The following is a 16,302-nucleotide window of genomic DNA, read 5'->3' on the forward strand; positions in this document are numbered from 1 at the left end:
ACTACAATTATATAAGGCTTTGGTGAGACTGTCCTGTGTAGTTTTCTTCTCGGTATCTAGAGAAGCATATCCTTACCTTAAGTGGGAGTACAACAATTCAATAGACTGATTCCTGGAATGAGGGATTGTGCGTTGAGGAGAAATTGAGTAGACTAGGCCTATAGTCCCTGAGGTTTTGAAGAATGAGAGATGATCTCATTGAAACATAAAATTCTCAAGGTGCTTGACAGGGTTGATGCTAGGAGGATGTTTCCCCTGCCTGAGGACTCGGAATAGGGGTTGGCCAGTTAGGACTGAGATGAGAATTTTTATTACTCAAAGGGTTATGAGCCTTTGGAATTCTTTAGCCCAAAGAGCTGTAGATGCTCCGTCATTGAGTATGCTCAAGACAGATCAATAGATTTTTGGATTCTAAAAGAATCAAAAGGATATGAATTTGGTGGGAAGGTGGAACTGAGGGAGAATCATGGCAGAGCAGGCCTGAGGGGCCAAATAACCACCACCTGCTCCTATTTCCTAACTTAGAGTCAATTTTTACAGCGTACCTAAGAGTTGCATTTCATATTGGTTTAAAACATTCTTTAATATCTTGAATATTCTGGATACATTTCAAGTTATTTTTGAATGACATAGGAAGAGAATCTTCAATGTAACATGTACGGTCTTACTGTAGACTGCCTCTTAGTAGATCCAGAAAATGCTGGAAAAATTCAGCAGGTCTGGCAGCATCTGTGGAGAGAGAAACAGAGTTAATGTTTCAAGATCGTATGCCCCTTCCTCAGAGTGATAGCTTTGAAGAAGAGTCATATGGACTCGAAACACTAACCCTGTTTCTCTCTCCACAGATACTGCCAGACCTGCTGAGTTTTTCCAGCACTTTCTGCTTTTGTTTCAAATTTCCAGCTTCCACAGTATTTTGCTTTTATCGAAGTAGATCCACTTTGGATCAGGTAAAGATGAGCTGAATATTTTCTTAATCTTTAGAGATTAGTAGCTGTGGAGGAGCAAAATGACTTGGATGGGAATGTACACAACACTAAAAACTAGTGCACAGGTCCAGAAGTAATCAAAAATACAAATGTAGTGTTGCCCTTGATCTCAAATATGTTGGAATGCAAATGTGTAGATCTGATGCTTTGGTTGCATGGAGCATTGATCTGATACCACCTGGAGTACTCTGATTGGTATTGGGCACTAAGCCTCAAGAAATATATGTTGGCCTTGTGCAGTATACAGCGCAGATTCTGGAGAACAATATCACAAATTAACAGCATAAATTATGAGGACAGGTTGCGTAAACATGGTTTGTATTCATTTAATTATTAAGTTTGAGGATGATCTAATTGAGGTATTTACACTGATTAAACAATTTGATAGGATAGAAGAGGGAAAATATTTCATTTGGTGGGAGAATCCAAAGCCAGGGACTGTGATCTTAAAGTCACAGCCATAAACACTCACTACATAGCAAAATGACTTGGGAGTCAGTTTTACTCTTCTGAAGCATAATACTTTGCTCAGTACAAGTTAGTCCAAGTAGTCGTAACCTGACCAAGAACTGGTGGAATTATTCAACCAGGCAGTGGTGTGAGTGAATGTCAAACTATTCTGTCCAGTTTTTGATGAGGAAAGCTGAGTACTCCAAGCAGTACATGCTTATGGTTTGGCCGTGCATAATTCTATATGATTATCACCAATAATGCCAATTCCATGACAAACATGATTTTTTTTTGTTGTTATCTCAATGCATCAGAGCTTCTGGCTTCAGATAGATATACAGGTGATGTTGGAAACTGGATTTGTTTATATTACAATTCTAATATCTTATATTTACCACAAATACAAGAACACAAGCAATAGGAGGAGGAGTAGACCTTATGGTCCGTTGAGCCTGCTTCGCCATTTAATACGATCATGGCTGATCTTGGGCTTCAACTCCACTTTCCCATCTGCTCTCCGTATCCCTTGATTCCTTGAGAAACCAAAAATCTGTTCCTTACCAGACTTGAATGTATTCAACAATGGAGCATCCCTACCCTCCGGGGTAGAGAATTCCAAAGATTCACAACCCTTTGAGTGAGGTAATTTCTCCATATCTTGGTCCAAATTATTGGCCCGTTATCTGGAGACTGCGCCTCGTATTTTAGATTCCCTGACCAGCGGAAGCAATTTCTCAGCATCTACCTTATCGAGCCCCTTCAGAACCTTGTCTATTTCAATGAGATTGCCTCTCATTTTTCTAAACTCCAGAGGGTATAGGCCCAATTTACTCAGCCTCTCTCATAGGACAACCTTCTCATTACAGGGATCGATTTAGTAGACCTTTGCTGTGTTCCAAAGCAAGTAAATCCTTCCTTAAATATGGAGACCAAAATTCTACACAATATTCCAGATATGATCTCACGAAAGCCCTGTACAATTGTAGCAAGACTTATTTTCCAATCCTCTTGCAATAAAGGCCAACATGTCATTTGCCTTCCAAATCGCTTGCTGTACCTGCATGCTAACTTCCTGTGTTCCTTGTATGAGCACAATAAAATTCTTGTTTGAAAGACTGGACATTGAACCTTGGTTAGTATAGAAAGCTCTGATGCCATGAAGGCAACTAGAGACTGGGTCTGAACTTCCACAGAGTGACAATCAGAGTTGGATTGCCATTCCATTCCTAGTTTCTTACCTGGAGATACAGCTGATCCTTTCTCACCCAACCGTTCGACTCAGAACTGTGTAGGGCAGCGCGCTCCTAAGGCCTTCAATCAAGGGCTGCAGAGTAAGAGGTAAGGAAGCCACACCCCCTTTTTTACGGCATTAGCTGCTATAAAGTGGGTAGGTTTAAAAGTCCAGCCACTTTCAGAAGCCATAGAAAAGGTAGGTTTGTAAAATAAGTGAACAGGATTGATGGAATCGGTCAGTTGGGAGGGGGGCTGTCAGTCCAGGGCGGTGGGGTGGGGGGGACGGTAAGGTGGTCAGGAGTGTTCCCATGGGAGGAGTGGGGTCAGTACTGTGGGAGGTTGGGTGGGGTCAGCATTATTGTTACCAAGGAGTTAGAAGTAGTTTTAATTTTTCTAACTTTTCTTGGGTAACTATTACTGTAAGACAGTTGGAACCATCCAAAGTTTGCAATTTATATCTTACTTTAGGATGGTTCAGATTGAAGGGCAATTGCCCAACGGAAGTTTGAAGTTCCCGTACAATTGCCGCATAATCCTTACCTGGAGACCTCCGGGGGCAGAGGGGTTTCCTCAGTGCGTTTTCGGGGTACCCCCAGTTACGACGCGCTGGAGCCTGGTAGTTATGGGCCTACATTGACAGTGTGTGTGACAGATTATCCCTGTTGCAGAGGCAAATCAAAAACATTAGGTAAAGAATGTTCCTAAGAAATCCATGAATTATTTCAACAAAGTAAATAAGCATGAACTTTAGACTACCAGATGTGTATATTTCTGTTTTCCAGCAACGAGTCAGATTTCATCTGTTCATATACTTTATGCTGTACTGCAGTAAAACCAAACTGTCTTATAATCATTTGTTTACACTATTTGAATCCTACAGCTCTTTGAAGCTGGCAGTCAACAATTATTAAGGAAAAACCCTATTACTAAGTGGTTAACTGGCTGAGTACAGCGTATGTTTACATTTTTAAATGTTTTATCATGCAGGTGTGCTGTTTGCAATATTGTGTTGGAATGTGGTGTCATTTTATGATCAGAAATGGTATCTTGTGTGTCCAGGTATTTTCCAGATGAAGCTACAGCAGAGATGTTAGATGAATGGAAGCCATTAATGTGTCCTTTTGATGTCACCATGCAGAAGGCAATCAGCTATTTTGAAATGTTTCTTCCTACCTCCCTTCCTCCTCATCTGCATCATAAAGGATTCAGGTCAGTATGTGGATAGCTCATTACTCTATTTTAGATTTTTTTTTTCTTTAGATGGTTCTCCCTCTAGTGTATACTATTCTGAAGCTCTGAAAAGGCATTCATTTCCTGGGCTTCTGTACTAAGACTGCTAAAGTGACTGGAGATGTCTGGTATTACGACAGCCGATGGTAAAGGCTGAGTTGTTCAAATCCCAGAGGGAAACTTGAAACAACTGTCATAATCTGTTTTTGCAATTTGTAATTTCGAGGTACAGACTTTGAATTCAGTAGGAATAAGACCACCGAGTCTCATGGTTTTTATATAAAACTAAATTAAACATGTATTAATTTAACGACAAATTAAACACATACACGTGGCTACAAATTTCTACTCTAATAACTTTTTAACAAATCCCCAAATTAATCACTCCCAGGTAAATCTCCACTAAGGCAACAGTAACCCATAGATTTTAAATAGACACCAGGCAAAGCACATTTGACCGTACGAATTCCAAATGAGGTTCCTTTGCAATTTGGTTGGAGGTGTGGAGGTGTACACACACCAACTCCTTTCTGTATATACCTATATTTCCCATTAAATGTAAATTTTCCATTGTATCACTAGGCCTTTTGAACTTCAGCTCTTGTAACAATAAAACCCCTTTCATAGCATCAATTTTATTAGTAAGCTGAAAAAATAAATTGACACATTTTTTGGCTTCTTCTAGCTTGGTGCAAGATTTTACCTGCAATCTTGAATGGTTTATTCAACAAATGCAAATCAACACTTTACTTACTGTTCACCCAATTAACATCTCAAAACTACTGTACATCAAAGCACCCTGTCTAGCTGGCTTTAATCCAATTAAGACACACACAGATACACGCCTAGACACAGACCCCCAGTAGAATTCCATTTAAAAAAATAATTTCCAATAACATTATACACAATATCTCTTCACAACACTGGACCATGTGTTTCTCATTTATTGGGGCAAGTCAGGCATTTATTTGTCTAGCAATTCCCTCTGATAGGCTAGCCAAGATGGATAATCTATCAAAATAAATTGAAGCAACTGACATAGATTTCAGAAAAGATGATTGTGTTTGAAAAGTCTAACAGAATTCTTCAAGATATGATGGATGTGGAGAATGCAGTTAATGTGTTATACATGGACCTTTGGAAAACCTTTGGTAAGGTACCACACAGAAGACTAGTGGCGATTCTGATAAGATTTAGAATTGCAGGAAGGGTAGAGTTTTGCTTTTAAAATAATGATTAGAAGTGAGGAAGAGAGTGTTGATGTTTCTCAATGGTTGGAAGTGCATAGTGATGTCCAACAATGTTCTGTTGTTCTGTTCTAGGACCTCTTCAGTTCACTGTACATCAATTATTTGGATGTCGGGCTAGAAGGAATGTGTCCATGTTTGCAGACAATGCTAAAATAGACATAGTAAATAACTGAGGACTAAGGAAATCAGAAGGAGATAATATGATGGAATAGGTGAAAAAGCAGGAAATGAAATTCCATGTTAATAAGCTTCAGGTAGCATATTTTGGCTTTTTAAAAAAAGGTACTGCAGATTGCAGCATATAAGCTGACCTGACATCTAAGATGACCCTTTTTTGGCCCCAAAAATACTGTTTTCGCGTATATTCACCATATAAGTCGACTCTTTCCCTCCCCCCTCCCCCTTTCAGCCACAACGTGCTGTACTCGCATCAGTAGTCAGCCTCAACTTTTCACCCCGCAAATGGATGTTTAACACACCTGTGCCTTATAACTGGGTTATAAGGATCAAGCATGTGATACAGGCTGTGTTGCGAAGATGTGTGGGAGCTTAAGGCACGCCCACACAGAGCAAACCCTACGTGGCTAGGGAGTCTGAGGCGAGAACCAGTGAGAGCAACAGGGCTGCAAAGAGCAGCTTCAGCTTCCAGTGCGTGCTGAATTTGAGAGAGAGAGAGAAAAAAAAATCAAACAGTGACCTTGCAGGAAAGCCGTAAGCCGATTGGTTGGTGAGTAGCTGCTCTTAGGGACTGTCTGTAAAGAGGTAGAATTTAGAAAAACATCAACTTTTAAATAACCCTACCTTATAATTGATATGGAGACCCTAGCAGAAAGGAAGTAAGAAACTAGTGAGTCCATTATTTCTTTTATTCTTAACTGGTTAATTTAAAATTAATTAAGAAAATAATTAATTACTTGATTAATTAAGATACAATAAGGATGGCAGAGCAGGTGATGTGCTGTGTCTGCAGGTTGTGGGAGATCCTGGATGCCTGTGTGATCCAGGGCAAACACGCTTGCACTTAAGTGTCCACTGCTTGAGCTTCGGCTCAGAGGCATTGAGCTGGAGACTGAGCTGCGGACACTGCGACACATCAGGGAGAGAGAATGTTGCCTGGGCACTTTGTTTTAGTAGACGGTCACACCCCTTAGGATAGGGTCTTCTGTTTTTGCCAGTGGTCAGGGGCAGGAGAGTGTGACTGCAAGTGAGACAGGTAAAGGGATCGAGAAGTTAGAAGAGAAGGAGCCTCAGCCTTTGCAATTGTCCAACAGGTTTGAGGTGCTTGCAGTCTGCACAGATGAGAGTGGGACTGCAGGGTGGATGAACAAACTGACCTTACCACTAAGGTTAAAGAAGCCATTCAAGTGGGAGGAGATAACAGGAATGTAGTGGTCGTAAGGGACAGTATAGTGATGGGGATAGACACAATCCTTTGCAATCGAGAGCAAGAATCCATAAGACTGTGTTGCCTGCCCAGCACGGGGGATTGGGGCATCTGCTCTGGGCTGGAGAGGAACTTGTAATGGGAGGGGAAGGATCCAGTGGTTGTGGCCCATGTGACTAGGAAGGAGCTTCTGCTTAGAGAGTGTGAACAGCTAGGGGCTTGATTAAAAAGCAGAAGGTAATGATCTCTGGATTATTACCTGATCCATGAGCAAATTGGCGTAAGGTAAATAAAATTAGCGCGTTAAAAGTGTGACTTAAAGATTGGTGTGGGAAAAATGGGATTAGATCCCTGGGGCACTGGCATCAGTATAGGGGAAAGGGGGAGCTGTACCGTTGAGATGGCTTCACCTCAACCATGCTAGGATGAATGTCCTGGTGAGTGGTATCACTAGGGCAGTAGAGAGGACTTTAAACTAAATAGTGGGGTTGAGGGAAGATGTGATAAACTAAAGAGAGAGGCGAAGGTAAGAAGCAGGATAGCAATAAGGGAAATAGTTATCAGAGTGTCAGGAAGGGACGGAGTGTACAAACATAAAAGTGCGCCAACAGTTAAGGCTAGAGATGCGAAAATAATAAGACAGAATTAAAGGTACTCTGCAAATGCTGTTTGTAGTCGGGTAACAAGGTAGATGAATTAATGGCACAAATAGAAGTAAACAGATATGATCTAATTACTATTATGGAGACATGGCTGCAGGGTGACCAAGGCTGGGAACTGAAAGTTCAAATGTATTCAGTATTTACAAAGGAAAAGGGGATGGGGTGGCACTGTTAATAAAGGACGGTATCAGTACATTACTGAGAGAAGATCTTAGATTGGAAGATCAAGATGTAGAATAAGTTTGGGTGGGGCTAAGAAACAGCAAGGGACAGCAAAGGACGTAATAGCTCTGGAGAGAGCGCAGAGGAGGTTTACAAGAATGTTGCCAGGGTTAGAAAAGAGTAGCTACGAGGAGAGATTGGATAGGTTGGCGTTATTTTCCTTAGAACAAAGAAGGCTGAGAGGTGACTTGATTGAGGTGTACAAAATTATGAGGGGAATAGATAGAGTGGACAGGATAAAATTGTTTCCCTTGATGGAGAATTCCAGAACCAGGGGACATAGATTCAAGATAAGTGGCAGAGGGTGTAGGGAGACATGAGGAAGAACTTTTTTACGCAGAGGGCAGCGGGTGTCTGGAATTTGCTGCCCAAGTTGGTGGTAGAGGCAGAAACTTTAAACTCTTTTAAAAAGTACCTGGATCTGCACCTTAAGTGCTGTAAGCTGCAGGGCTATGGGCCAGGTGCAGGAAGGTGGGATTAGAAAGGGCACCTGGGTGTCCTCGGGCTGGCATGGACAAGATGGGCCGAATGGCCTCCTTCTGTGCTGTAACTTTTCTATGGTTCTAACATTGGTTGGTGTTGTTTATAGGCCAGCAAATAATAGTAGTAATGTAGGGCACAGTATAAATTAGAGGTGCATGTAACAAGGGTAATACTGTAATCGTGGGGGACTTCAATCTACACATAAACTGGGTAAACCTAATTAGCACTAATGTTGAGGAAGACCAAAACAAAATACTGCGGATGCTGAAAATCTGAAACAAAAACAAAAAATGCTGGAAAAACTCAGCAGGTCTAACAGCATCTGTGGAGAGAGAAAAAACAGTTAATGTTTCGGTCCATATGACTAAAGAAGAGTCATATGGACTCGAAACGTTAACTTTTTTTTCTCTCCACAGATGCTGTTAGACCTGCTGAGGTTTTCCAGCATTTTCTGTTTTTGCCCAAGAATATATACATGGTTTCCTAGAACAGTACATTAAGGAACCAATGAGAGAAAGGACTATTTTAGATCTGGTATTGTGCAATGAGAAAGGGCTAATTAATAATCTTGTTGTATGAGAGCATTTAAGGAAAAATAACCATAATATGATTGAATTTTACACAAAATTTGAAAGTGATGTAGTTTAATCCGAAACTGAGGCCTTCAATCTTCAAACGAAGGAAACTACAAAGGTATGAAGGGCAAGTTTTGCAGAGATAGATTGGGGAACTACATTAAAAGGTACGTCGGTAGACAGGCAATGGCTAGCATTTAGAGAACTAATACATGGTTTGCAACAAACCTGCGTTCCTTTAAAACACAAAAAGCCAACGGGAAAAACGATCCGACCATAAATAAATAGAGAAGGTTAGGCTCCTTTTAGATCAAAGGAGGAGGCATATAAAGTTCCCAAAGAAGTAGTCAACCTGACGATTGGAGCATTCTAAAGTTCAGCAAAAGAGAACCAAGAAATTGATAAAGGAAGAGAAAGTAGAATATGAAAATAAACAAGCAAGGAACATAAAAACGGACTGTAAAAGCTTCTGTAGGTATGTAAAAAGGAAAAGTTAGTAAAGGTAAATGTGGGTCCGTTACCGGCAGAGAATGGAGAATTTATAATGGGCAATAAGGAAGTGGCAGAGAAACTAAACAAATACTTTGTCTGTCTTCATGCAAGAAGATACAAAAAACCTCCCTAAAATATTGAGGAGGCAAGGGACTAGTGAGACTGAGGACCTGAAAGAAATTAGTGTTCGTAAAAAAAAGTAGTACTGGAGAAATTAATGGGACTGAAAGTTTCTAAACCCCTTGAACCTCATGATCTACGCCCCAGAGTGTTGAACGAGGTGGCTGTAGAGATAATAGATGCATTGGTGATTATCTTTCAAAATTCTATGGATTCTCGAATGGTGTCTGCAGATTGAAAGGAAGCAAATGTAACCCCACTATTTAAGAAAGGAGGGAGAGAGACAACAAAACGACAGACCTGTTAGCCTGATATCAGTAGCAGGGAAAATGTTGGAACCTATTCTGAAGGATGTGATAACTATGCACTTAGAAAATAGTGGTGAGATTGGGCAGAGTCAGCATGGTTTTATGGAAGGGAAATCATGTTTGTCAAACCTGTTGGAGTTTTTTTGAGGATGTTACTAGCAGGATAAATGAGGGAGAACCAGTGGTTCTGATGTATTTGGATTTTCAGAAGGCCTCCAGTAAGGATTGAGGATAATATACTGGCATGGATTAAGGATTGGTTAATGGACAGAAAACAGAGCGTCGGGATAAGCTGATCATTCTCAGGTTGGCAGGCTGTGACTAATGGGGTACCGCAAGGATCAGTGCTGGGGCCCCAGCTATTCACAATCTATATCAATGCTTTGGATGTGGGGGCCATATGTAATGTTTCTAAGTTTGCTGATGAGACAAAAATTCATGGGAATGAGAGTTGAGAGGAGGATGCAAAAAGGCTTCAATGAGATTTAGACAGACTGAGTGGGAAAGAACATGGCAGATGCAATATAATGTGGGAAAAATGTGAAGTTATTCACTTGGTAGAAAAAACAAATGCGGAGTATTTCTTGAATGGGGAGAGATTTACGTCCAAAGGGACCTGGGTGTTCTTATCCATAAGTCACTGAAAGCTAACATGTAGGTGCAACCAGCAATTAGGAAGGCAAATGGTATGTTAGCCTTTATTGCAAGTGGATTTGAGTATAGTAGTATGGAAGTCTTGCTGCAGTTGTATAGAGCCTTGGTGAAACCACACCTGGAGTATTGTGTGCAGTTTTGGTCTCCTGTTATGACATGGTAGATGATGTGATCCCCAAGGGAAACTTGGCCACGTTATCACAACGGTTTTACAATTTGTGTTTATTATGAGAAGATGTGTGCACTGAATTCACAGGTAATGAGCCCACCAAGACCTATAGATAGTTAAAAAATTAAATTAAAATATTTATTAACAAAAGTAAAGATTTCAAGAACATACATAAGACTACAATTACTTAATACTATAATAACCCCTAAAATTCCTAATTAATCTGACTCCCAGTTACATGCCCCCTTTAAGGCAACAGTCCATAATAGATTTTAGATTTTTAAAAAACTAGCAAGTTAACATCGTACCCACTTGACAGTGGAATTCCAAATGGCTTTTTCCAACTCTAGTTACTGGACACAACAGACTTTTGCATAAATGGCTGGAGGCTTCTTCAATACTGTTTCACACAGTCCTGTTAAATCTTACGTGGCCCCCAACATAGCCTTTCATTCTCCTTTACACATGTTTCTCTCTTTTTAACATGTAAGTTCCATTGTTCCATATGTCTTTGGAACTGTACCTTTCCCAAAAGTATAAAAACTTGCTAATATTATCAGTAACCTTTGGGAAAAATAAACACACTGCCTAGCCTTGCTTATCTGGCGAGTTGTAAACAGACTAACATCCCTTAGAAATCCAAACAATCCCTTATCTAAAAATGCAAATCCCCTTCACACCTTGCATGCTAAGACAGCATCCATGTTTACTCATTAGCATTTAAAGTACATTTCTACACCTAGCTTCTTTTGATAATTTCAAGTTTGCAGTCTACCTGACTCCAAATGTAATTAAATCTTACAGAACCATCTATACACTCACCCATAAGCCTACTTTACAACAAACCAGAAAAATATTATGAAAATTATTATACTTTGGTAACACTCCTTACTTAAGGAAGGATATATTGGTCTTGGAGGGAGTGCAACCAAGGTTCATCCGACAAATCTCTGGGATGGCGGGATTGCCCTATGAGGAAAGATTTGAGGAGACTGGGTCTGTATTCTCTGGAGTTAAGAAGAATGAGAGGTGATCTCATTGAACTTTACAAAATTCTTACAGGGCTCGACAGGTGGATGCAAGAAGGATGTTACCCCTGGTTAGGGGGTCTAGAACCAGGGGACACAGTCTCAGAATAAGAGATAGGCCACTTAGGGTTGAGATGAGGAATTTCTTCAGTCAAAGGATGGTAAATCTTTGGAATTCTCTACCCCAGAGGGCTGTGGAGGCTTAGTCATTGAGCATGTTCAAAGCAGAAATTGATAGATTTCTAGATACCAATGAGATCACTGGATATGGGGATAGTGCGGGAAGATGGCATTAAGGTAGAAAATCAGCCATGATCTAGTTAAATGGTGGAACAGGCTCAAGGGGCTGAATGGCCTACTGCTGCTCCTGTGCTCCTATGATAAAGATGGCAACCACTCACACCCATGGGTGGTTCACTTTTATACTCAGTGTTTAAATCGACCCTGTTTTTGGAGGGATTTCTTTTTGCGGCTTCAAAGGTGGACTTATATGTCAACATCTACAGTAACTTTGGGGGAGGCTTGGAAGAACAGATCTTTAGGGGTTCAAGTTTACAACTATTAAAAACAAGGCCTTTCATGGTTTAAGACCATAAAGAATAATGGAATCATCTCAGGGCAGAGGACATTTATGGTATGATTTGAAATTAATATAATTTTGGGATGAAACTGGGTTGGGAGAAACAAGATATTTCTAGTAGTGGAGGAACTTGGAATTAGGGGACAAAATTGCAAGTGATTTAGGACTGAGAGCAGGAGGAATTGTTTATACACAAAGGGCTGTGAGGCCGAGTTCACTTGTGGAGTTGGTGGTTGAAGCAGAGAAAGAGAACGAGAGAAAGAGTGAGAAAAGCAGCCATACAAAGATATATTCTTCAACTTATCAGCAATGTTATGGAAATTGATTATTAATGTATTAAAAATTGTACTTTGTGCACACGTCAACTATTTTCATTATAAATTCCTTTTTTCACAATTATGACAGATGTTGCCTATGTAAACATGTCATATTGTGCTTGCACCCTTCTGGTGTGAGCCAATGCAGTGTTCCCATGGATGGAAGGGTGAAATTACAGCATGACAATTATTTAAGCAGTTTGTATTATAAATATGAAAATAGAAGTTTATAATGGAAGCATAATATATAACTTCAAAATGGGAATTTAGTTATTTCTGTGCACCTTAGTCTAATTATTCTCTGCCCTCAAACCTCTCTTCACCCAAAGACTACACTTGCTCTTTATATCCCATGTGTACTGACACAGGAGATCAACCAGCTAAAGGTAAATAAATATGAATCTATACAAGGGCACTGATTCTTTTGCTTATTGATGATTAAATTGCTGATATGTTTTCAGTAATATATTTTGAATTATCTTTTTTTAATTCCCTACAGGCTTTGGTTTGATGAATTTATAGGCCTTTATGTCACAGTTCAGAACCTCCCTCAGTGGGAAGGGGTAAGCCAATCATTCCATGGATTAATTAAAAAAAAGAAAGCCATGCATTTATGTACCACCTTTCACAACCTCATGATGTTGCAAAGTGCTTTACAGAAGGTGAAAGTGCTTTTAATCCATAGCTTCTCTTATATGTAGCCAATATGCAGCCAATTTGCACACAGCAAGCTCCTGAAAACCACGATATGATAATGACCAGATAATCTGTGATGTTGATTGAGGGATAAATATTGGCAGGACGTTGTGGATAACTCCCCTGCTCTTCTGCGGAAACACGCCATGGGATCTTGATCGTCCAGCTGAGGAGACAGACAGTGCCATGGTTTAATGTCTGATTTGAAAGATGGCACCTCTAACAGTGCAGTATTTACACAGTACTGCACTGGAGTGTCAGCCTTAATGTTTGTGCTCAAGGCCTGGAGTCGAACTTGAACCCACAACCTCCTGACTCTGAGGCGAGAGTGCTACCAACTGAACCAGAGCTGACCCAACTAATACTGAAAACGCCTTGAAGATATCTGGAGGCATTGGTCAACTTCCATGTGTATGCTGACGTTGCTCAACTCCAAATCTCAGAGAAACAGAGTTATGAATGGCCATCATCCCAAATTGTTAACACTGTGTCTCTCCCTGCAGATGCCATCACACCTACTGTATATTTCCAGCATTTTCAGTTCTATTGTTAACCCTGTATCTTCTCCATCACAAAGACTGTCAACTTTCACCTTCATCTATCTCATCCTATGTGCTGCCGAAAAGTTCACCTTTGCCTTTGTCACCTGCAGACTTGAATGTTCCAGCCCCCTCCTGAATGGCCTTTGATCCCCCACCTTCCTAAGCGTCAGCTCATCTAAAACTTTATTGCTCGCATCCTATCCCAGCTCCAAGGTGCGCAGGCAACCTTATTGACCTAGTTCTCGAAAGCTTTAAACTATAAAATTTCAAGTGTGTTCAAATCCCTTCACAGTTAAAATCCATCTCTTGACTTAACTTTTGTTCACCCCTTCTGGTGTCTCTTCCTTTGGCTTGGTGTCCATTATTTTGATTATACCTCTGTGAAGTGCCTTGGTACATTATGCTAATGGTGCTATATAAATGCAAATGATAAGAAATTACAGCATATTGTATACAAATTGCTGGTGTTTTTGCGAAGCAATTTTTGTTCAGACTTTTCACTCTTAAATGAAAGATTTAAGTTGTTACAGATACATTTTAGTTTATGAAACCATTCAGTAGAGAATGTTAATGGGAAGAATTAGCATTTTTGGGATCACCCTGGATGGATTGATAGTTCAAAAAAACTGTAATTATTTTGAGAGTTGCTTGTCTAAAAGCATCAAAGTAGGGGACATCAGTGCTGTAGTTCTTATATGATTTCCAATAACGTAACAAATTTTCAGCTATTTTAAGGAGGATTCTAAATTGAGATTTGCTTGTTAATAAAGCTAATTCATTGGAACTTAAAGATTTATTTTCTGTTTCTGGCAGAATTTGGTAAACCTGTTTTCACGTTTGGCTACAGATAACATTGGGTACATAGATTGGGATGAATACATTCCAAAGGTAAACTGAATTATTATTTTCAGATTTTGTTTTTTGTTTTTTGTAACTTGACAGTCTCGAGTAATTGTACATAGTGATTGTGTCAGAATTTTTATTTGCATATTTGCATTGATAATAGTGTTCATTTGTTTCCTAGTTCACTATCAGTGATCCAAAAGAAAAGATGCTGCCACAATTTTAATTCTAATTTTGTTTGTTTATAATTTTTGTTATCTTAAGTAAAAAGAAATACCCAAAAGTTGTGTTTAAAAGAATGTTATTTAGTGATTGTTTTATATTTTACAGATTTTTACCAGAATTCTGAGAAGCTTAAATCTGCCAGTAGGAAGCAGCCAAGTTTTAATCTCCAAGTATTTATCAAGCGCTTATGAAATTGGCCATGTGGTGGTTTGGATTACTTCCATGCTGGTCAGTATTTAATTATGGATTTATTGCAATTCATAGGGAGTGACTATATATTTTATTGATAAATGCTAGTAAATAAATGTAAGTATTTTATTAATTTTGTGGTGAAGTTGTTCTGTTGTACACCAATTTTATTTAACTTCTCAGTATAATTGTCCAATCAAACATTCTGCAGTAGCACCATAATCATGCAAAATGTATTTGTGAATGGAAAGATGGATGTGTAAATTATTCACAGCTAGTTTTATTACACTGCTGTGCTCTGTTGTCCTCATTATTAAGCAAGTTTTTTCAGCAGCAATTGCCCATTGATTTCAGGCATCCCTCAGAAATGATGGGATTTGGAAACCTTCATTTCCAAGATTCTAAGCTATGCAGATAGATAAATAACTGTTTCCGTAATGAGAACAAATCTCTTACTCTTTGTTGTATATGAGTTTCCAAAGCCTACATATAACAATTAACACTTATTCTTCAGTAAATTATTTGCTAAAAATTTGTGAGGTGCCCATCATTTTCTTCCATTACTCCAAAAAATGTCAAGTAACATTCGTGCCACACAAGTGCCAGGCAATGACCATCTCCAACAAGAAAGAATATAACCATCACCCTTGACATTCAATAGCATTACCACCGCTGAATCTCTCATTATCAACATCAAGGGGGTCACCATTGACCTGACATTGAACTGGACTAGCCATATAAATACTGTGGCTACAAGAGCAGGTCAGAGGCTAGGAATCCTGCAGTGAGTAACTCACATCCTGACTCCTCAAAGCCTGTCTACCATCTACGAGGCACATGTCAGGAGTGTAATGGAATACTCTCCACTTGGATGAGTGAGCTCCAACAACACTCAAGAAGCTTGACACCATCCAGGACAAAGCAGCCCACTTGATTGGCACCCCTTCCACAAACATTTACTCCCTCCACCACCGACAAACAGTGTATACCATCTACAAGATGCACTGCAGAAACTCACCAAGGCTCCTTAGGCAGCACCTTCCAAACCCACGACCGCTACCATCTAGAAGGACAAGAGCAGCTGCCAATGAGAACACCGCCATCTGGAAGTTCCTCTCCAAGCCACATATCATCCTGACTTGGAAATATATCGCCATTCCTTCACTGTCGCTGGGTGAAAATCCTGGAATTCCCTTCCTAACAGCACTGTGGGTGTACCTACACTACAGGGACTGCAGCAGTTCAAGAAGGCTGCTCACCACCACCACTCGAAGGGCAACTAGGGATGGGCAATAAATGCTGGCCTAAATGAATTAAAAAGAATTAAATTATTTATTCGCATATCACTTCTAGAAGAACAAAAATAGTTTGGAAAGCAGGACATTAACTAATACAGAACATTAAGTAAAGTTACACAATATATCAGCAGGGTTAAGTATTTTTTACAAAAGCATAACATCCGTAATTCTTGCTGCTCTTAGCAGTAAGCCCTTAGAATGGTCTTTGATGGCAAAGACATTGATTATTTCTGATGCAACTACATGGTGTTGTATCTACATAGTGTTTCTAACATAGAAAAACATCATGAGGCATTTTGGAAAGCAAGTCATGAACTAGTGCAAAGTCTTGGACCCTGCAACATTAAGAGGTTTAAAAGTAAA

The 16,302-nt window shown here is 39.7% G+C and overlaps 1 protein-coding gene across 2 annotated transcripts in view; it reads left to right on the forward strand.

Moving 5' to 3' along the window:
* LOC144689684 (proteasome activator complex subunit 4-like) overlaps nucleotides 1-16,302 on the forward strand; it is a 172,010-nt gene that overhangs the window by 17,768 nt on the left and 137,940 nt on the right. For both annotated transcript variants that reach the window (XM_078556977.1, XM_078556978.1), the window contains 4 exons: nucleotides 3,732-3,881; nucleotides 12,646-12,709; nucleotides 14,198-14,272; nucleotides 14,558-14,680. In XM_078556977.1, the coding sequence (XP_078413103.1) occupies nucleotides 3,732-3,881; nucleotides 12,646-12,709; nucleotides 14,198-14,272; nucleotides 14,558-14,680 (412 nt within the window). The remainder of the gene's footprint in view (nucleotides 1-3,731; nucleotides 3,882-12,645; nucleotides 12,710-14,197; nucleotides 14,273-14,557; nucleotides 14,681-16,302) is intronic.

Source organism: Cetorhinus maximus, chromosome 14 (genome assembly GCF_964194155.1).
Source record: "Cetorhinus maximus chromosome 14, sCetMax3.hap1.1, whole genome shotgun sequence".
Taxonomy (NCBI): Eukaryota; Metazoa; Chordata; class Chondrichthyes; order Lamniformes; family Cetorhinidae; genus Cetorhinus; species Cetorhinus maximus.